The sequence below is a fragment of the Carex rostrata genome, chromosome 17 (assembly GCF_964058835.1).
Source record: "Carex rostrata chromosome 17, lpCarRost1.2, whole genome shotgun sequence".
NCBI lineage: Eukaryota > Viridiplantae > Streptophyta > Magnoliopsida > Poales > Cyperaceae > Carex > Carex rostrata.
Window position 1 is genome coordinate 6550304 of NC_135934.1, and position 24018 is coordinate 6574321.

At 30.5% G+C, this 24018-nt stretch overlaps 1 protein-coding gene across 1 annotated transcript; it reads left to right on the top strand.

Annotated features, from left to right (window-relative positions):
• Positions 1-5591: 5591 nt before the first annotated feature.
• On the top strand, positions 5592-6958 carry LOC144568293 (C2H2 and C2HC zinc fingers superfamily protein). The gene has a single exon (XM_078318591.1). The coding sequence runs from the start codon at positions 6017-6019 to the stop codon at positions 6677-6679; it is 663 nt and encodes a 220-aa protein (XP_078174717.1). The 5' UTR covers positions 5592-6016; the 3' UTR covers positions 6680-6958.
• Positions 6959-24018: the final 17060 nt, after the last annotated feature.

Consider the following 24018-nt stretch of genomic DNA (forward strand, 5'->3'; position numbering starts at 1 on the left):
AACTATGTATTCTGTGAAAGTTTATTTGCAAAGGTGGCGAAACTGTTTTTTTTTTGCACCACCCGGTCATAATTGTCCTTCAATTACTTAATAATAAGCTTTCATTGCAGTGTGAAGAGTTTGACAGAGGATCTGGATATTGCCATAATTTCCTAACCTATGCATAAGAACCTTCAATATTTTTTTTTTCAAATTTATTTTTTAATCTTTTATAGTAATTAAACACATTCAGCTCTGAGGACAGCCAACAGGTATATATAAACATCTTCTTGTTAAAATCATTTTACAGGAATAATTTCATCTAACAGAAAATCTATTTGTAGCCTGGCATGACTTGAACTAATATATTTTTTTTCAGATTAATTCGGTTCTGGGGCAAGGAGTCGAGGCAGTACGGATGCTGGTGCTAGGGAGTTCTGGTCAAAGCATTGGTAAATTCTTGGTACAAAAAACTCAATGCTTTAATGCTTTACTAAAGTTCCTTGACCTGACTTCTCTGAGACTCGTAGCAGTGATAAACATAGGCTGGTATATGTGGCGGTATTGAGTTCTCTTATAATATTTGTCATGTATATATCTTCCTTTTATTCAAATTAACACTTTTCAATTGTCAATGTACCAATATTGTCAAATCCTGAATTGAATCGAGCCGTTAAATTTTGTGAAAATATTCACAAAACGAACTAGCTAGTTAATTAGTACTTTCGGAAGTGATATAAATTCTATTGCCTGTTTTCTATTACCAGAAAGTACCATTTTACACTGTCACAAATATATCACAAACAAAACCCTGCACATTGCCATGTACCAATACCTTATTAAATCATAACAAAACTGTAACTTCCTTTACTCTCAATTCCATCCCTTTACCACAACACCTGAAAAGCCTTTCAGCTTAATAATTTTTATTACATGAAACATGACCATGACTTTCAGAAGAAATCAACAAATACAAATAATGACCAGCACATCACTGTCCTTTATCTTCAGTGTAGAATCCGATGATCCCCGTAGGCTTCTCTGATTTGAGTTACCAGTTCTGTGCACCCACAATTGACACCATCTCTTGCCTTGTATCTGCCCCTCAAGTTAATGATACATTTATTTCTAATTAAAGCAAGCTGTTTAAGAACATAAACTTACACCTGATGATCAATAATCACATGCCATATATAGTTTGAGTACAATTTTGATGGGTACATGATATCGTGTGAGTACAAAATCTAATTCTAAATGATCTGAAATAAAAGATGTATCTGTCCGAAAAAATATACCAGTGGAGTAGTGAAGCATTTGTCAATTAAGAAATATGACCCGTCTGTTTTTTCATCTTAGCGAAATCATTTATTATGTCATTTGATACGGAATTAAGATTAAGAGACTGAAGATGATATTTTTACAAGCTTACACTAAGAAATATACTTAAAGAGATAATTAAGCTCGATTTATAATTTTGGAAAATTTGATGCATCATTGCCTTAGAATTAGAAATCGATAACAAATCATTGATTGTATTTTACTTTCGAATTTCATTTTTTTGGAAACTTTATTTGTTTGATAGCAAATATTTTTACTGTATTCATATTGTTCGATGTTTATATACTTAATTTCATATACATGTTTTTTGAAGAAATTGGAAAGTTTATTTGCACTTATACTTTTGGCTAAATGATGATATTATATAATTTATTTGCTTGACAGTAATATATCATGGATATTTTCGAGATAACTGTATACTTCACCATCCCAAATAAATAGTGCTCCTTTGAGAAAATACTTAAAACAATAAATAAAAATGTAAATTCTTGTCAATCAAATAAGGGTAAAGATTTTAACAGAGTAGTTTTGGCTTCATGCAGTGCACTGACTATAGAATAAAAACAGTGCCACATATGGTTCGTTCGCTGCATGAAGTCAAAACTACTTTGTTAAAATCTTTATCACAAATAAGGGCAGCATATTATTACTGAATATTTATTGCAATAGAAAGTTGTTAAAAAATAGACCAAACAGGTTTTGTGTGGCATGTTCTAATGAAACAGATCTTAGAAACATATACAACAAGGGAAAACTAAAAAGAAAAGGAAAGAGAGGAAGAGCACATGGTACGTAAAACAGAGCCCAATTGAATAAAAGGGCCGTACTGGTTTTGATTTTTGAAACAGAAAATAAATGATGCAGGAATGTCGCCTGTGTCAGAATAGGTTTATATATGTGACAGTAATTTTTTTCAGAACAGATGCTGATCCAATGTCTGTATGGTACTGGTAGTATATTTGTATTGTACTTTACTGATCACTGGCACTGATGTCCGTAAAGTGCGCCAACTTTTGTCAGGCAAAGCATGTACTATCATGCACTTCCATCTTCCCAATTTGATTATTGCCTCAGACAGCATCTTCCCTCTTCAATCATACCTAGCACTCACTCTCAAGAAAAAATCATCAACTAAACTAAACCACCTATGCCTCTTCTCTTCTCCACTCCTTAACTACTGGAGAACTCCATTCTCTCAGATTGACAACTGACAAGACCCCAACCCCTCCTTTCAATGCACAGTTTAAGTTTAACTCCGCATCGTCCGATACTTCGATCAATTTTCGAGCTAATCTGACCCACGCCTGTAATAAACAAGGTTCCTTGCATATTCGTGCTAATATGTAAGGAACAAATCATATTTAAACTCAAACGGTACGTTAATATAGGTGATATGAATTTCTTTTCAAATGCATAATTTTTTATTTATAAAAAATCATTAAATATTATTCAGGAAACAAGATTAATGGCTTCTGTTTTTCGAATGATTCAGTTCTTTTAGACTAATTTATAAATATGAATATATTTATAATCCGGATCAGTGTGACAAACCAAAGGAACTAAATCAATTATTTTGTTCCTTCTATGTAATCAAAAAATAAAAACCATCAATCATGTTCTCGAAAATATTTCTAATGAATTTCTATAAATAAAAAATTCGGTTTCAAATGGAGAGATCAAAAACCTACACATAGGTTATTATAATAGATCCTTTACCTTGACAAATAAGCTTTGTTAAGTGTTTGTGCTACCTATTGATTAGTGGACTGGTTGTTGGGTTGCTGGCCCACAAGTAAGAAATGCACAGAGAGAGAGAGAGAGAAAGAAATGCATATAGGCCATAGAGGTCTCAATTGGTGGCATTAGAGGGCATTGACCATAATTGGCAATTAGTCCCCCAAAAGGGGTGATGAACTCCAACAAACAAGAAAAGAACCTTCTTTTCTCTCTCCATTGCAATCTATTCTTGTACCGTGATACATAGATATAGATACAGGCAGGTGGGACTCCTTTTCATTTTGTCAAAATTACCCCATCTTGACGTTTAGAGATTCGCCAAATATTATCCATATCTGATCCAGCTTATTTTTATTTGGAAGTGGAACTCTGAACTAGAAGCCTATTTATGCATATATAGTAACTGACATGTGCTTATTGGATAGAATAATTAGATAACTATTGGTTTTCTATGTTGTTCAAATTCAAATTTAATCTTCATATATAATATTATTTTTTATTTTGCTTGGATTAAAGTCTGTACAATATAATTATATCCATTTTTTGTCTTAAATAAAAGATAAACCCTTAGAATTTATGATAATTGATTTTTTGCACTAGATATAATTGTAAAATTTATGCTCTGTTCAATTTAAAAAAACTGAAAATATATAACAACTGGGGGTCCTTACCAAAAATATAGGCCGTTTAAAAGGTTAAACAAAAATAGATACTGGGAAGGAAAATATTAGAAATGGAACATTGCTCCACTACTAGAAGGGAGAGGAGGGAACTAATAATGAGTAGAACTAGTCTCTGTTCTCGAGTTCATCAAGCTCCTTGGTGAACTCAAGTCTAAAATACATCGAATTGGCTTTAAACGATGAATCTGAACCGTTAAAATCCGTCTACTGTATGAGTGATGCGTCTACTTGTAAAAAAAAAAAAATTTGAAATTAATTTTGCATAGAGTTAAGTGGTAAAAAAAACGTTCAAAAAATGAATATATTAAAATTAATTTATTAACCTTCTAATTTTGATCACTTGACTTTATACTAAAATGAATCTGGATCCTCTAATATCCTTCCCTTCTCTTGTGCAAGAGAAAAAAATTTATGGAGCACAACCCAAAAAAATTTCCATGTCTGAGTTGCAAATATATATATTACAATCTAAAAGTTGTGTAGTTCTAGCATACATATATATATATCTTCAAATATAATTCAAGTTTGAAATTAAATTTGTAGTTACATTATTAATTTTTAGATAGCGCGTGTATTAATTAATTGATAATGGTTTAGTCTTCCATCAAACAATTTTAGTTTTTTTAACGGTGGACTTTTAATGACTTTTATGATGTAAGAACCAATTAAACTAATTCAAAATCAAATTTGTCATGCACACTATTAGGAACACAGTAATTTTGATATATATTTTTTAACGATTAATATTGAAAGATCAAATTGATGTACAATAATATTAGATGTATATATGCTAGAATTACATTTTAAAATTAAACGGTCTAGCTTATGAAATCACTAATAAGGCTTGAATTATGTTTAGTATGTAATTAGATATATTTAAACTAAAATGTCCTTCTAGTTCTATATATATATAACCCTTTTTAAGGATGCCACTTGAACCATTACTAAAACTTAATGCTAAATCTTGTTAGGTGAGAACAAAGGCCATATCTTTGCCGTTTTACATGTCTCTTCAAGTTTCTTAACATTCATCTAGAGGCTTAATAAAATATCCAGTGAGTAAGATTCAACAATTGGTACAAAATTTGGCACTACTTCATGCATGTGTTATCAAAATTTCTTTTGAGTGTATGTTGAGTATACTTTATCAAATTTATGATGCTGCTAATGGTCATACCAAAAATAATAATGTTCATGTGCCCCCACATAAAACCCCAAGTTAGACGTTAACTTTACTTTTGAAAGGTGCTTTAAATTTGAATATGGGATCTTGTCTTGTATTGCTTAATTATATTAAGATGCATGTATTAATAAGGAAATACACATCAATTAACTAAACATATGTACCCTTGATGTGCTTAAGATCAAGAGATCTACAATATAATTTAATATTGCATCATGTTATGAATATTAATATCAAGATTAATTAGATACTAATTCCAGTTATAGTGGACAAATTAAGCGAGTGTGACGCTAGATTAATTAGAATCATTTGAACAATAATTGCTATAGAAAAGTACAATACACAGCACTTGATGCAGGCTAAATTGGTGTCTTAGTTCAATTATATAATTAAAGATAATATTAAATCCACAAAATCCAAAAATGTAGGTGCTGAAAGAACACTATAAACAATAATTAACAAAAGGAAATTTTGATTATACAAAAAATGGGGAGCACACCCCCCACATGGCTAGCACCATTAGTTGTGTGTCTAAGGCTTAAGTGGCACCCACTAACTCTCTCACATGGCCATTCTCCCTCTGCTAACACCAATAAATCCAATCATACTCACTACATAATAACATATTAAGCCTTCCAAACTACACACAATATATATATATATATAATATACTACTACCCTAGTATTTCATTTGTTTATACACCACCTTTCCTATATAATAATGCCACAACAAGAGCCAAGACAAGCGCAATCCGGGCCTCTCTTCTGTCTATGCATGTCTCTCTCTATCTCTTAATTTCTCTCTCTATCTCTTTTCCTTCCAATGATAATATCTTATTCCAACTGACCACCTGTGTACGTATAAACAAAACAAAAGGAAACAAGAAAAGAAAAACGAAAAAAAAAAAAAAAATCATCTCAAATTATCTCATCTCCCTTGTATCTCTGTTCTCTTCCAGTCTCGGTTCCTTAAACTACCTTCTCTTATTATCTCCTTATATATATACACCCACCCACTTCTCTCACAGTCTCATACATATCACCATTCCTCCTCTCTCTTTCCCCTTCTTTCTCTCTCTACTCTCTATTGCAACATATGTTAGAACCCATGACAAGCCCAACAAAGATCAAGATCTTTGGCTTCCATGTTACTGAAGATGAAGCAACCGAAGGAGGCCATGTGGCAGGTTCTGACTCATCGTCTTCCTCCACAACCACCACAGGAGTTGGCGGTTCTGGTGCCAGTGGTGACACCCGAAAGTACGAGTGCCAGTATTGCTATCGTGAATTCGCCAACTCGCAAGCGCTAGGTGGTCACCAGAACGCGCATAAGAAAGAGCGGCAACAGCTTAAAAGAGCACAGATGCAACAGGCGGCCTCGGCTCGGGGTGTCATATCACCCAACGGTGGATTGCTATTCCCTCGCACAGGGATGACAAACCCCATGGTCTCTGCCTTTACGCCGCCTCCTCACCTGCTCCACATGGACCCCTCTGCAGGGCCTACTGGTTGGTTGTATTTCTCCAGGCCAGTTGGGCCCACTGCTCAGCCAGTGCATATGTCGCATGGCTGTGTGTTTCCGGCTGGACGGATGCCTGCGGTGCAGCCCGCGTCTTCCATGGTGCAACAACACCGTGTCCATGCTGCATCAGCCGGGTCAGTCGTGAGATTTGGACAAAGTTCAGGGGCCGAGCCGGTACGATCAGATGACGGATTCGGGTTGGATCTGCAACTTAGCCTTGCACCGGCCGGGTCATGAACCAATTGGTTCAGTTGAATTTCTAATAGGCTGTTTATTGAATTCTATGTTTTTAGGAGGAGTTGGGGGGGAGGGGGTTGAGGAGGTCATAGATGGCATAATTAATTAACCGGGGGTTAATTCTGAAAAAGGGAAAGGGCTGTACATTTTTTCCCCGGCTATTGTTATCAATTGTTTTTTATTTTATTGTTTCTAATTTTATTGTCAGATGTAGTTTGTTTCCTTTGGCTCCTACTGATAATGACATTAGTATATAATTGAATGACACATTGTTGTTTACTGAGAATTGTCAAAATTTATTGTTTCTAGAATAATTGAAGTACCTATCCGGTATGAAATATTCTCATAGTGCATGCCATACTACACTTGTCTTGGTATATAAATATAGAAACCTTAAAAGTTGATATCTAATTGTTTTTTTTTCTTTTTTCTTTTTTGATGGTACATCTTTTATCTTTTATTATAATTATTATAATATTTTCATGATATGAAGTACTGGTTAGTAATTTTGTTACTTAAAAGTAGCAAGCTTAAGGTTATATGGATCAGTCTCCGGCTAAAATTTGTTTCTTTCATTAATTAGTTATAAATTAGAAGACTTTGAAGTCATATATTCTTAATAAATTTTCTTGTGATCAGGTGCTGATGTGTGAAATCTACCTCTTATGATTGATCAGTTCGGTCATGAAAAATATTTATTGTTTAAATATGTTTAGATTTCTCTCCCAGGAGATTTATACTGATACTATAGTTGTGTACTAATTGTAGAGAGACACCGGACGCCTCCAGTTCAAATGAGAAGCTTTTATTATCAAGTTTGAACATGTAATCAGTGATGTTAACCATAAAGAGGGAACATTATGGTGTTATATTTATAATAAAAGAATACGAAAGGAATTGATTTATAGCTCCATTTTGCACATAACCGCATGCAGCAGCGAAGCTGAAAATTAATACTGTCAACCATGTATTTTAATAGGGGAGGATCCACTTACGATATTTGTGAGTTACAACATCTTTATAACAATTCGGTTTTGTAATTTTAGAAGTCCAAACAATTGATTCAAATAGTTCAACATAATATATATTTAATGTGCTTGAAGATGAAATTTTATATATTTTTGAATTTTTTTTATTTATTAAGTATTTTACATTATTGTTGTTTATAGATAATTATAGATCACCGAAAAACAACAGTTTTGTAAAATACTTACTAAATAGTAAAAAAAAAAACTAAAATTTTATCTCTAAGTACATGTTAATATAAATATCATATTTTTTTTTTCTTGAAGGTGAGTGGCTTTAAATACCCACTAACAATTTCATTGATAAAAAATGGACCTACTACGACTCAAATGACCCTCATTTCTAGATTTAAACTCATTTATTCTCATCAAATCTCGTAAATTACTTTAATTAACTAATCCTACATATCTACTCTTAAACACCCTATTACCTCTTTCTCCACCTCTTTCCATGATCGGATCCGCTTTAGTCTGATAGCCACCGCGCTCCGATGGCCGGATTTGCTCACCGACGTGCTCCAATCGAGATGGAGGTAGTAAAGGCTCTATGCTTTGAGCTACGGATCCGATGATACCGTTCTCTCGGCTCCCTCCTCTCTCCCTCATTCTTCTCTTCGTTCAAGGAGATAAAGACGAGAGAGGACAAGGTATCGCTATTAGGGGTGTTCATTGGGTCCGGTTTATTCGGTTTTGAACCGAACCGAATTAGTTCGGTTCAAACGGTTCGGTTTTTTCAATTTAATGGTTCAGTTCGGTTTACTTTTTAAAACCGAATTATAACTTCGGTTTGGTTCGGTTTGAAAATTTTCAAAACCGAAATAACAGAACCGACCGAACTTTTATGTAATATGAATTTGATCCGAACCGTCCCGATTTATTTCTTAATCAATTACTTTAAATACTTCGGTTTATTTCTAAATATCTTAGTTTATTTCTTAATATACTTCGGTTTATTATAAATCAATTGTTTTAAATAAAAAAATTAATATATTTCGATTTGAACCGAACAAATCGAAATAAAACTTTGGTTCGGTTTGATTCGGTTGCAATGCTAATTTGGTTCGGTTCAGTTCTATTTTTAAAACCGAATTATAACTTTGGTTTGCCAAGTTCGGTTCGGTTTCAACCGAACTGAACCGATGAATACCCCTAATCGCTATGTCGGAGGTGGGAACTAGAAGAGGTGAGAGAGACGAAATAGAGAGGTGAGCGACGCCGATGGCTAAGGTTTTTTTCCTCTTTTTTCGCTTGGGAAAAAGAGCAAAAACGCAGCTTTTCAATGTAGATACTATATTGAACAGTTTGAATTATCTGTTTAGACTTTTAAAATTATAAAATTAAATTATTGTAAGATGTTATAACTTACAAAATTGTAAAGTAAATCTCTCCTCATTTTAATAATATCAATCGGTGAAAATTAAGTATAGTTCACGGTGGTGCCGATAATAACAACTTAAAAAAAGTTAGAGCACTTTTTTCTTTAATTTAATATATTTGCAAATTTAAATAGAGATATTTGACCCCAATCACTCTTACATAGATTATTTTTCCCCTCTAATTAATTAACAGCTGCATAATCGGTACCGGAATTGTTAATTTTATTTTGAACTTTTAAACTGTGTATTTTTTGAGATAAAGATGAATGTCAAGTCATTTAGTTTAAAATAAAAATAAGATCAAGTCGAAAATTATGTGTATTTTATAATTTTTATTTGTTTTAATAAAATTGGTGGCTGGTAATTAATTTATGGAAGCAGCTAACAGTCCCCCAACTCCAGTCCCCCAAAAATCTCCGGAGATTTTCAACTAATTCTGTAAACATCAATATTAAATCCTGTAAACATCAATACTAAATCTTGTAAACTAATTCAACAAATCATGTTAACATAAAAACGCGTGAAAGCTGTTAAAAACGCGTGAAAGCGGTTAAAAATGCGTGACAGCTGTTGAAAACGCGTGACAGCTGTCGAAAACGCGTGACAGCTGTTGGGGACCACCTTTTGTGAACATACACATAATATCCTGTAAACATACACATATTATCCTGTAAACATACATATATTATCCTATAAACATACACATATAATTCTGTAAACATACATAGTGTACTTAAAATTATAGCAGTTGAAATATCCTGTAAACATACACATATTATCCTGTAGACATACACATATTATCCTATAAACATACACATATAATTCTGTAAACATACATAGTGTACTTTATAGAAGTTGAAATTATGGCAGTTGTGGCAGTTAAAAACGCGTCAGAACTAAGCTAAAAATGTAAGACTTTTATACACAGAGATTTTTGGGGAACTGTAGCCCGGGGGACATTACCTTTTCTCTTAATTTATGTCGTGCAAACAATAACAATCGGACTTGGTAGAAAGTAATTAGTAACATTATCTAAAATTAATATTGCCATGTCATGGTTAAACAGAGATTAGATGCATATTATTTGAAGCGCCATCTATAACCAATTAATAAAATTTAGCAACATGACATTTGTCAACCAATGACAAGGGAATATATGGGGCACATGGCACCTTCCAAAAGAAATTGCTAAAAAATTGTACTAGTCCATAATTATATTAATTTGTCCCCTGTTTTGCCATCAATTAGCTAGATATTTTCAGATGATGTAAATTGATCCCATATAGTACTTGTGTTTCTACTTTATAAGAAAAAAATATTCTCATGTAGTATATGTAAAAAAGTTGTAGGCAAACACAAAATTAATTGAAGAAAGATTAACCATTTATATATGTCACATTTAAATCAAGATAATCAGTGAGAAACATAAGCGGTTAAATATTGTACAAGAAAGTTGTGCTAAATTAAACTTAATTTTTTAAAACGGCAAATTTGCTTTAAGCGATAAGTTGAACTGTTAATTTTCAAATATTTTATGAACTAAGCATTTATTTTTCAACATTAATTATTTTATTAGTTTTGTATTAGATCAAAAGTTTTATACCTTGTGAAAAAAATGGCATGCCAACATATATAATTTATATTTCAACCTCTCTAAATTCTAATTGACAAAATCCAAAATTTGAAACTAGGTCTATATAGGGCTGGGCAAAAAAGCTCGAACTCGTAACTCGCTCATTTACAACTCGAGTTGGCCAACTCGTTTAATAAATGAGCCGAGTTCGAGTTGGCCCCAACTCGCTCATTTATAACTCGAGTTGCAAATTATTGGTCACAATAAATTCCAAAATAATCAAACCCGAATCTCTAGACTGTTATTTGTGCAAAATATATTTGAACTTGTGTTGTAATACTATCACTGATTAAACGAGTTATAAACGAGTTGTGAGCCAACTCGAGTTGATAACGAACTGAGTTTGAACTTGTGTTGTAATACTATCACTGGTTAAACGAGTTATAAACGAGTTGTGAGCCAACTCGAGTTGATAACGAGCCGAGTTCGAGTTGGCTCTACAATTCGTTATTACCATCTCAACTCGAGTTGGCTCGCTCGTTTATTAAACGAGCCGAGTTCGAGTTGGAGGTAACTCGCTCAAACTCAGCTCATTTACAGCCCTAGGTCTATAAAAACCTGTCTCGTGAAATCAATCAACATTAGTTTGATTCCGATTTAGCTAGTCTTACAGCGATAGGCATAAGCTAGCCTAATATATATATTGAAGGGTTAATTAAGTTTTAAAATGTATCTTTTATTTCTAGACATTCATTACAATTGTAATTGAAAAACCATGATAAATCAAAACAATTTTGTAAATGGTGTGGGTTTTAACGTATTCATATTTAGTAACCAATCTATTATATAAAAAGTTAAAAAAGATGGTGAACAAAGGAGTTACATATCAATTTAAAATAAATTAATAAATAACAGTCGCCTCAGTTAGTCCTCCCCCTTTCCCCACAAAGAGAAAATGACATAGGGATTAATATTACCGTACGATTTCAATTTTTTTAGCATCCACTTGCCAGTATTCAGTAATGGCCTATATAAAATGAGTTCCAATGAAATGCCAGTTAGGAGGGCATAAATATTATGATAACAAACCAAAATATTTCTGATAGAAAACCATCTGATTTGAATTTTACGATAATATATTTTATGTAGAGATTCAGAAAAATGTGAACCTCAGCTCACCTGAGACAAAATATGTGCAGTGTTTTGTATAATTTATCAAATCAATGGCTATAAATTCTCATTTCTCAAAGAGGAAACCAAAAACCAGTTCTTTCCTTCCTCCATATAGTAAACATCGCGCGTATCAATCATTACGTCTCCTCACACTACATTATTACACCACCCATAATCTCATATGTGTAACGAGTCACCATTAACACAATATTGACCCGCACAATAATAATACATTTTATTAGGTCACAGAAACCTCTCACTAGGAAACAGCAAACGGTCGAATCGGGTGACTCCAGGAACCAGCTAGGGACGCGAGTTTACGCAGGGTGCCACGTTTCGGATAATAATTCGCTGGTGAATATTTGGAGTAACCATAAGTCGACACGTGGAATGGGAATAAAGGTATAGTGAGTTTTGTGTGTACGGTTTCAGCCTCCGATCGAAACGTAGAGGCGTTGGAACAGATTAAGGGAGCAGTACAGCGTAACACTTGGCACCTCTTGTCTTGTGCAGTTGTGTACCTTTTTGTATTTTGTTTTTCTTGGGATGGCCTTTTGGAATTTCCTATTCTTCGCTTTGTGCTGGAGCGCTCCTGTTTGTACAATGCTTCTCGTATCCAGTTCCTTTTTGTTTTGTTTGGGTCTCAACTCAATAATTGGAGATTATTTTTTTTTATGATGAAAGGTTACAACAACAACAACAACAATAATAATAATAATAACAATAACAAGAATAATTCAGTCAATTATTTTCAGCTAAAAAAATTAAATACAAAATGTACCTACAATATACTATAAATTTCCATATCCATCGCATAATGCATTTTTTTTATTTTCTGTTTGTTACTAGCAAAATATATTTACATATTAAATCAAAGAAATTATCCACAATCAAAATGAGTACGCATACTTATATTTCTTTTTTGACATTCTAAGTTGTTAATTATATTTTGGTATATTGCAAATTCACGTCCCCTTCATCAAATAGTCAGCAACTTTTTTTTTTTTATGAAAAACAGGGATCTAAGTTACAGTAAAATGAAGACTTAGTAGGATTGAATCTTACTGGTAATTTTTTTTTGAAAGAAGGAAAAAGCTTTAAAATAAAATGCAATAAAAAAAAACTGAAAACAAGCTGAAAACACATCCAGTATTCATCTATTAAAGGTACGACCATTGTACAAAAACTCTCTGTTAGTTCGTTTTTTACTTTGCATTCTTCTCTGAAGTTCTTGTTGCCTCTCTCAAAGTCTGCAACTTCGTTAATAGCTCTTTTATTGTGACATTTTTCAATGCTTTTTATATCACAACATTGTTCCAATATAAATAAGATGTGTTGCAAGTTTTAATTTAGTACTCCTAAAATATTTGTTTTGTGTGTTTCTTTAGTACTGGAGAGGATGCGACTTGTTTAATGTACTCAACCATAAACTAAAAAAAGCTAGCAATAGGATATGCATAATGCTTCCTTTTTATCATGTGGTTAGGTCTAATTAATTAGTAGGCTAACTAGGATTAGTTAGTCAAAATTTCTACAGTTGCCGCAAGCGAAGTATAGATTATCCTAAGATTCGTATCCCTTATTTTAATATTTCTAGTCGTCGTTTTTTATTAGCTCACTTACACTGCCTATTTTTTTATATTATAAATTTGCTAGGTCCCACTATAACCCAAAGCCTAGTGCTTGTGAGCCAATTGGAGCTCCCTTAAAAGCTAGAGGCACTGTACTTGATAAAATTTTGTGGAAATGTCATGATATAACTATAGTTTGAAAATCTATATACACCAAGTTTGAAAATCTCATGTAACTATATATATTTTTTTCTAACTTTATGAAAAAAATCTTACAAAAATATTGGAACATTCTGTGTACACAGAATTTGTAAATTAAAAAAGTGTTACTCTTAAATAATACACATACAAGTTGGGTTGTTCATACTACAATGGGTATATATTTGCACCTTTTGAAACAAATAATAATTTTAGGAGATATTGGGGTCAAATTTCTATTGGCTATTCATAAATAATTTTTCATTCATATTTCAAAATTTAGACCGTCTACAGACAAACATTGTAAAACCGATTCTTCTTGAAACAAATAATAAAAGCACATGATAATATTCATTCATTAATTTAACTTAACTTTTATTTTCATAATGTTTCAATTTTTATGATTATACTTTATTTATGTATATAATTAAATTTCACACTTTTTTGTTCGGCAACTCAAAAATTTTATAATCGAACCCCTAATAACATTATTAATTACAGCGTTGTCACTAAAAATGATGTAAAAAATTGTGTAAATTTCTCCCACTCTGAGTCCAAAAATTAGGATTATCTGATAAAAATCCGAGCCAATCCAGTCCAAGATTCCAATGCACGGAGTTCCTTTAAGATTCGTGTTAATATATAACGAACATAATGGATTCAAACTCAAACGGTGAGTTACCTTAAAGGATGTGAATTTTTTTAGTCGAATGCATGAAAATTTCACAGATCTCTATATGGAAAGTGATACAACAAAACCGAAATACGAATTGATAGCTTTATATCTCCGAATTTGACTATTTATAATCCACTTATTATTAGAGGACAGCATCAATTGATCTCGGTCCCTTCTGATGCGACACAAATTTCTGGATGTGACCCAAATATTTTGTGAGCTTCCGTGATCGAAGAAATCATGATATATTTTTGGAATTTCTTTGTCTATACAAAAAGTTTAAAAAGAATACACGGCTATTATAGTTTCCAAAAATTTGATAAGATCGTACTGATTTTATGTCTAGCTTCCGTATGTCTGAAATGGAAAATCTGGATGGAATATTTTTTTTTTGTAGATTTTAAAGTTTGGAGATCTTATTCTCAAATTTATCACACACAAAAAAAAAAAAAAAACTGACAAGACGAGAATTAGTTTATACACTAATATTCTTTGTGTAGAAAGTTACAAATTTCAGATTTGAAGTGGGCACGTAAGGGAATATTTTTGGATTATACCCGAATATTTAACGAATACAGATAAAACTATATTTTTAGGATCACTATCCGAACTTTGATATATTTTTTAAAAATTTTGAATATCCGTTTCAGAAGTTCATATATCAATTAATTTGAACTTCGAGATACATTCTTAAATCTTTTATTATAATTTATGTTGCAACAGTCCAATCCACTACTTTCAGAATTTTAATCCAAGTCTGACTATGTCACTATCAATTAACTAATTGAACTATTGTCAATATATTGTTTTCAATGATTCAGGTTTTAAATAAAATAGAGCAGATGAATGGAACTATTGATGAATTTATTACGTTTGACATGGTTTTATGATCAATGTTAAAGGTGGATTATATCCATATTTGTTTAGGATTGATCTTATTTTTATTTTATTTTTAAGAATTCAAATCTTGACGGACAATTTACCAATAGATTTCCCTTCTAATCCACAGTCATATGTTGCTAAAGATATATTATTTTAAAATATCATAATAAAATTGTTAAATAAAAAAATCATTTCCATATTTCAAATTTATTTTAATTGGTATCAAGTATTAACTATTAAGAGACTGCAATATCCATCAATGTGGACAATTTTTTGAGTCTTGCCTTTTCAAATTCTTATTATCTATCAAAATTAACTAATAAAGTAATATAGATCATATAAGATTATTGTACCTACAATAAAAGTAATACAATATCATATATTTAGTAAATTTATTTTGAGTGAGGCTATGGTAATAATAAATTATAGATCTATATGTGAGATTCATATTTCTATTTTTAAAGCTCTAACTGTCGATCCAAACTACTAAACATGCTTCATATAAAATTGTACTTGGAGACCAAATTTTTAAGTTTTTATTTTTTGAGATAGGTAGAAAATCACTTGAAAAGTTGAAATTAAAAGTTGTGGACCATTAGTGAGTAGTGACCTATCTAAAAAATAATAAAAGGTTATGAAAACTATCAAAATTTGGTCCATAAGTATGTTTTTTATATGAAGATCATATTTAATAGTTCAAATTAACTGTTTGAACTTTGAAAATAGAGATACGAATCCATAGCATGTGTCAATCCGTAATTTGCATATTATAATAGTCTCACTCATTTATTTTTGTTACTTGAATTTTATAATTTTTGTCATTAAAATTTTGAAAACCGAAGAGGTGGCATCTAATTAAATCTTCCTCAAATGTATACACACAAAGATGTGTGAATAAGAAATTATCATATAATTGCATACTTGACACTTTGACAGCTATATTACTTGATAATCAACAACTGATCATGTATCTATCTTTACCTAACAAGCTATTTTTTTTTTATAAACTCTTCATCTATGCTATCTTATAGGATGATACTGCTAGAAAACTTTGTTCTTTTTTTTAAAACTACATCTTTGCCTCGAAAGATTTATGTACATAATATAATTTAACATAATGAATGAATATTGAAAGGAACATTTAATGTATTAAAAATTGGAAATTATTCACAACATTTTACTTTGGAGAAGTTTTGAAATTTCATACTTTTTTTTTCGACAGACCTGATACCACTTTTCCTACATTTTTAAGCATCTCAAAACTCTTGAGATGATTTTCAATTTTGATACTATATATCATGTATATAGTTCTTTTGTATGGTGAACTTTTCGTAATTTTAATAAAAGAATAAGGGCACACACTATTAGAACATGCTTCACAATTCAGGAGCGGATTCAAAATTTTTATCAGGAGACAAAAAAATAGCGAATCGGGTTTAAATTACTAATTATATTCAAACCCATTAGCTAATCGGGTACTATATATATAAAAAAAAAAACCAATGCTCTAATTTATGATTTTCAATTCTCTAACCTTTAATTTTTAATACTTTAACTTCTAATTCTAATTATCAATCATAATTAGTTTTGACGAAACGACAATTAGTTTATAGTCTAATGTTCTTTGCATAAAAAGTTACAAGTTTCAAATCTGAAGTGGGCACGTAAAGGATACCTTCGGATTATATCCGAATATTTGATGGATACAGATAAAACTATATTTTTAGGATCACTCTCGGAACCTTGATATTTTCTTTTTAAATTTGAATATCCGTTTCAGAGGCTCATATATCAATTAATTTGAACTTGGAGAAACATTCTTAAATCTTTTATTAGAATTTATAACAAATCCAATTATCTTTTTTTCATCTATATATATTCAAAAATTAAAAATAAATATGGATATGATTTGACCCACTCAAATTTATGTTGCAACAGTCCAATTCAGCTATTTTCAGAATTTTAACCCAAGTCTGACTATGTCACTATCAATAAGCTAATTGAACTATTGTCAATATTTTGTTTTCAATGATTCAGGTTTTAAATAAATTAGAACAGTTGAATGGATCTATTGATGAATTTATTACGTTTGACATGGTTTTATGATCAATGTTAAAGGTGGATTATTTTATTTTTAAGAATGCAAATCTTGACGGACAATCTTGACGTATTATTTTATTTTGTTTAGGACTTATTTTATTTTTAAGAATTCAAATCTTGACGGACAATTTGCCAATAGATTTTCCCTTGTAATCGACAGTCGTATCATATGTTGCTAAAGATATAAAACTTTTAAAAAATTTATTTTAAAATGTCATAATAAAATTGTTAAATATAAAACAAAATCATTTCCATATTTTAAATTTATTTTATTGGTATTAAGAGAATGCAATATTCATTAGTGTTGTAAAAAAACGACTGTTTAGGCCGATTAATCGTCCAATTAGTCGTTAGTGGTGATCAACCCATCATAGATTTTTCCGACTAATCAATTAATTATTTATGATTAATCACTTGACAATACCCTGTCCGTCCGACAAGTGCATACTGTTATTTACAACACTGATATCATCAGTGTGGACAATTTTTTGAGTCTTGCCTTTTCAAATTCTTATTATTTATCAAAATAAACTAATAAAGTAATATAAATCATATAAGATTCTTGTACCTACAACAAAATTAATATAATATCATATTTAGAAAATTTATTTTGAGTAAGGCTATGGTAATAATAAATTATAGGTCTATCTGTGCTAAATATTCATATTTCTATTTTTAAAGTTCTAACAGTCAATCTAAACTATAATCATACTTCGTATGAAGTTGTACTAGGAGACCAAATTTTTATGTTTTTTTCACTATTTTTTAGATATATAGGTAGAAAATCACTTGAAATTAGAAGTTCTGGACCATTAGCGACTAGTAACCGATCTAAAAGATAGTAAAAGATTATGAAAACTATAAAATTTGGTCTATAAGTATTTTTTTCATATGAAGATCATGTTTAATAGTTCAAAATAATTGTTTGAACTTTGAAAATAGAGATATGAATTCATACCGCGGATCAATCCGTAATATGTATATCATGATAGTCTCACTTATTTATTTTTACTACTTAAATTTTATATTTTTTGTCATTAAATGAGATTTTGAAAACTGAAGTGGTGGCGTCTAATTAAATCTTCCTCATATGTATACACATAAAGATGTGTGAATAGGAAATTATCATATAATTGTATACTTGACAGCTATATTACTTAAAAATCAACAACTGATCATGTATCTATCTTTACCTAACAAGCCAATCTTTTTATAAACTCTTCATCTATGCTATCTAGCTTATAGGATGATACTGCTAGAAAACTTTGTTCTTTTTGAAAACTACATCTTTGCCTTGAAAGATTTATGTACATAGTATAATTTGACATATTGAATGAATATTGAAAGGAACATTTAATATATAAAAATTGGAAATTATTCACAACATTTTACTTCGGAGAAGTCTTGGTAAGGTTGGTATTAGGGTGTGAGTAAATTGTTTATAACTCATGATTTGTTCATAACTTGTTCATTAAAAATTCATTAATAACTCGCTCATTATCAACTCACTTGAACTCGCTCATTTATTTAATGAGTTGAGCATGAGCATACCCCAACTCGCTCATGCTCGCTCATTAAGAATTTGCCACATCCAATCTCAAATAAATCAATAAATTAAATTTCTGCCTTATTAAATCATCACTGCCTCATTAAATCCCTGTATCATACGCCAAAGTCAATAGACTAAACCAAATCAGCAAAACCTAAAGCACTCAATCTTATCAAAACCCTCTTGGCTTTTGGATTTCTATTTTATTTTTGTGAGAAACTTTGTAATATGTTGATGCTATTACGGGTTTTTATTGTAAAAAAAAAATGTTAAAATGAATTATGACAATTTGTTAAATTATGTAACTCGTGATTCGCTCATAACTCGTTCATTTATCAACTCGCTCATTTACTTAATGAGCCGAGCATGAACATACCCCAACTCGTTCATGCTTGCTCATTAATTAGCCCTAGTTGGTATTACAAAACAAAAGTACTCATCAATGAGGGATGACGGTTATCTAAATTAATTATTTTATAGTAAAAATTTAAAGTCGAGGATCATCTCCAAATTTATTATTTTAAATTAATTAGGTCGATTTAAGTAATTTTTGCTTAAATAAAATAAAGTTGACGGTTTTTTTTTAATTTCTACTTTTTTAAGCATTTCAAAACTCTTGAGATGATTTTCAATTTTGATACTATATATCATGTATATAATTCTTTTGTATGGTGAACATTTCGTAATTTTAATAAAAGAATAAGGGCACACACTATTAGAACATGCTTTAAAATGCAGGAGCGAATTCAAAATTTTCGTCAAGAGGGAAAAAAATAGCGAATCGGATTTAAATAACGAATCATATCATTAGCTAATCGGGTACTAGATAAAAAAATCAATGCTCTAATTTATGATTTTCAATTCTCTAACATTTAATTTCCAATGCTTTAACTTCTAATTCTAATTACCAATCAGAATTGAATAAATTTATCATAATTTTAACTATAAATTTAACTGAAATTACAAATCAAAGTCCTCCTAGCTCAACGTGGATTCGCTCATGCCACAATCAAGTGTATAATGAAATGGGTCGTAAAAAAATAAAATAATAATCAACCGACTGAGTTCACCGTCTTTACACTTCGATTTGGAGGTGACGAAAATCAATAATTTTTAACACGCGTATTCTCTCTCCCGCTTCTCCTCAAAAAATTTCAATTCTGAAACAAATAACCAATCAATAAGACATTATCACTCTCCAGCCCCCTTTTCTTTAATTCCCTTTTAGCACCCCCTAAGCTTATCTCAAAAAGAAAATATTTCCGATGAAATAGGGTCAACTAAGGTGTCTGAATTTCAAAAAGGAAATTTCAATCTAGATGTGGCGCCGATTTCTTTTGTGAGAAATGGAGAGGTAGCCTAACCTGATAATCAAGTCATAAGAGAATGTCGTCACCAAACTTTTGAAATTTGATGGAAACATTCAACTAAAAAATCCTGAATTACATCATGCTCAGATCTTTGTGTTGCTTCTTTTATATTAAAACAATATAGATCAAGTACATCAAGGTAGGTACAAATCTCATAAATTAATAGTTTAAAGGTTGTAAATTACATGAATTGGCTGGTGCAGCAGAGACTTTGGTGTTCATTGAACCATTAATTAATAAAGAATCAGCATACTCAATTGAATAAGTCTATTTTTAATTTATAAGTTTCTTCAAGTGTAACTTTTATGTTTCTTAAGAGGGACACCTGGTTGAACTAATAAAATCACACGGATACTTAATTAGCAATTTAGACAATAAGAAAGTGTAGGGGCGGAACTAAAAAACTTTAATAGAGGGGGCTGAAAATTAAAATACATAAATGTAGCAAGTAGAATTTGAACTCAAGACCTCTCATCTACAAAATAAAAACTCTAACTACTAGACTACAAATAAACATTTGATTATTATTGAGGGGGCTAGACTATATAGAAAGTTCTAAAAAAGTAAAATTTAATTAAATTTCAATAAATATAACTAAAATTTTAAAATCATAAGGGTGACTTAGCCACCTTTCCAATACACTAAAATATGCCCCTGAAAGTGATTTGGTTGCTAATCATATATATTTGAAATGCCAATCTTAATTTGTGCTATATATTTTGAAATCATCTATGTATAAGAACCATTCTTTGTATATGACAAAAGTTAAATAGTTAGATGGTTTGATTCCAACCTCATCTCAAAAAAAAAAATTATCCATACATTACTTCTTCTATATTGTTATTTTATTAGGGAGTTACATATTAATGACTAAAAAAATATTATATTGACTTCAAACAATGAATCTAGGTTGTTGAAACTGATTTACTTCACAAATAATATTCTTAGATACCAAATTTATAAATTAATTTAATATAAAGTCAAACGGTAAAAAAAAACTGGCATTAAAATTATTTATATTTTTTTATCACTTCACCTATAATAAATTAATAAAAAATTATAAATTTCAGATGTTCTTATAGTTTTTTTTTTTTTTTTTTTTTAGAGCCTGATGTTCTTATAGTTCTATTCAAATGCCAAATGAGATATTGCTTTGTATTTTGCAACATCATAAGAGGAAATTTACTGAAAAGGCTCTGAAAAAGACTGCAGATCTTGCGCCAGAGCCTGTATCCTCAGAGATATTCCACATTATTCAGACATTGTAATTATGCACACGTGTTGATTTGTGGGAAGTAATTAAGTAAATAACTTGAAATTTGTAACAAATATTCCAGATACTTTCTTTTGATCTATGAATTGATTACAACTTTGAATTTTGGGTAAAATCAAATTAATTTGTCAATTAAATTTGTACATGGTCAATCCATACTTGACGAAATAGATTTGAGTGTGTACACGTGTGTGTGTGTGTATTTATTAATTTAAATATGTACAGCATTGGCAATTGTCAGAATACATTAACATTTGTGTGGGATAAGACATGTATAAATATATTTGTATTAAGTTTGAATGTGATACAAATTTCACATTTTAGCCATTTCAAACAATAAATCTGTGCTAACAATTCCACAATAAAAAAAATACCATGAAATTGTTAGCATGTAATTTATAATACTTAGTAATTATAAGGTCTTAAAAAATTTATCTTTTCCAACACATAATGGGCTGATGGTTTTAGATTAATATAAGCAACAAATCAACTTTAAATCAAACTTTTAAAATTACTTTCTAGTGTTAATTACAAAACTATTTCTTTTTCCTTATTTTTCTCTCCTACTTTCTCTCTACCCCATGAGAGAAATCTCTAAGAATCTTACTAACAAAAAAAGTAACAAAATTTTCTAGCATAATATCCTCCCACCACCTAAAATTGCTTTCTGAGACATCATTAATTTACCGATAGACAAAAACAAGGAAAAATGGCAAAGTGGATCATAGAAGTCTTACTCCCAACTTCCAATTGGGACCCACCTTGTCTCCCTTAACCTTTTTTTTTATTCTCTCATCTCCGTTTTCAATCAATTCTCAATGGTCATTTTACACAATAAACCTTATTTGTCTTTTATTTTAAAAGGCACCCTCCATATATATGTATAGTATACCAACTGTTAATTGATTTCGTGCCTGGATGGTAGTGTTTACTTATATACTTATATAATGAAAATTTGTAATTTTCTTCGTGAGCAAGGCCTGGGTGCTATGGATAGCATAAGAACTTCTGTACTGCGGTTTCAAAAACCTATCGCATAAACTTCAAACTTCAATTTAAGTAGTTTAATAAATTAGTTATATAATAAGCTTGTAAGTTACTAATTTTTACTATTTTTAGAATTTTTTTACTATTTTTTTATGATTTATGAAAGATGGCTTAAAAATAAAAGAAAATTGTCAATATTTTAGACTATTTTTTTTTGCCATCTTTCATAAATCATAAAAAATAGTAAAAAAATAGTATTCTATAAGTTTATTATATAACCAATTTATTGAGCTACTTAAATCGAAGTTTGAAATTTATATAATAAGTTGTTGAGGCTGTAGCACGGATGGCCTTATGCTATCCATAGCACCCAATTCTTACTCTTTCTTCATTAATAAATTTGCAATTTTTGTCTGATTAATATTTTATTTAGCTCCTTTATATAATGAAATTACACTACACTAGATTCTCCTGCTATTTTAATCTCAATTTTTTTTTTTTTTTTGCCTCTGCATGCATGTCTTATTAAGAATTATTTGGGAGCTGTCTTATAAATATGTAAGTAAGGAGGTGGCGTAAATCTAACTAGTTATTATGTAAGAAACTTATTTACTTTTAATGCATCACAAGTTTTGTTTCTCAAAGACAATCATTTAGACAAGGTCATTTATGGTAATTAAAAAGTATGTACAATGTCATGGGTAAAATAAAAAGTATCTCTTGGTCTAGATAGAGGCGATAATTATTTCACAAAAGGTCTTTTTTGGGGAAAAAAACAAAGAAATGGTGATTGCTGAAAAGCACATCATTTGGGGGCATAGTTAGCATAATTAGTTAGTTAAGGTTATTTTTTAAATAGCTCTGGTACATATATTTTAGCATGAAAAGCCTATATCCCGGGATTCCAATACCATTTTCCTAATTATACCTAATTTAATATAAATTAATGAGCAAGTTGTCAGTTTGCCACAGTGTGTGATTGCTTGTGTGACTTAAAAAGTTTATTCGACGGAGATTGTAGTATATATATTATACAAATTTAAAGGCCCATCAATGCACACCAAGCTAATACGGTCAACATGTCAATAATGTAAAAGGAAAGTTTGAATTTGATCCCTAAAGTACAACATTTGATTCAATTAGGTCCATCTATGAAACCTATTCTTTCAATTTTAGTACTATTTTAAGGGCTTAAGAGGGAATTCCCACTTTATTCAACCAAAATTTCTTCTAACTTCTCTTTACTTACTTTTTTAAGATCTGGTGATTAAGAATTTACATTTCATTAATTAAATAATTTTACAAAAAGATTTTAAAAAAAATATGAAATGAAAACTAATATACTAACTAATTTAGAAAGAGTACATAAGAAACCTACTAAAACAAATGATGATCTGTTTTAATGTGTTGTGTTACAAAAAAAAAAAAAAAATTGTAATTTCTAGGATTGTCCATTCTCTTACAATGAGATTATTTTCTTGTGAACAATCAATTGAACATGAGAAGCCAACAAAAATATGTTAAACTTGTGTGAGACTTTAATCCTCCAAATTAAACACTTGTGATCATAGAAGCACCAAACCGTT

What these genes read in the sequence shown, in the direction of transcription:
- LOC144568293 (XM_078318591.1), top strand. Translation starts at nt 6,017, where the DNA reads ATGTTAGAACCCATGACAAGCCCAACAAAGATCAAGATCTTTGGCTTC.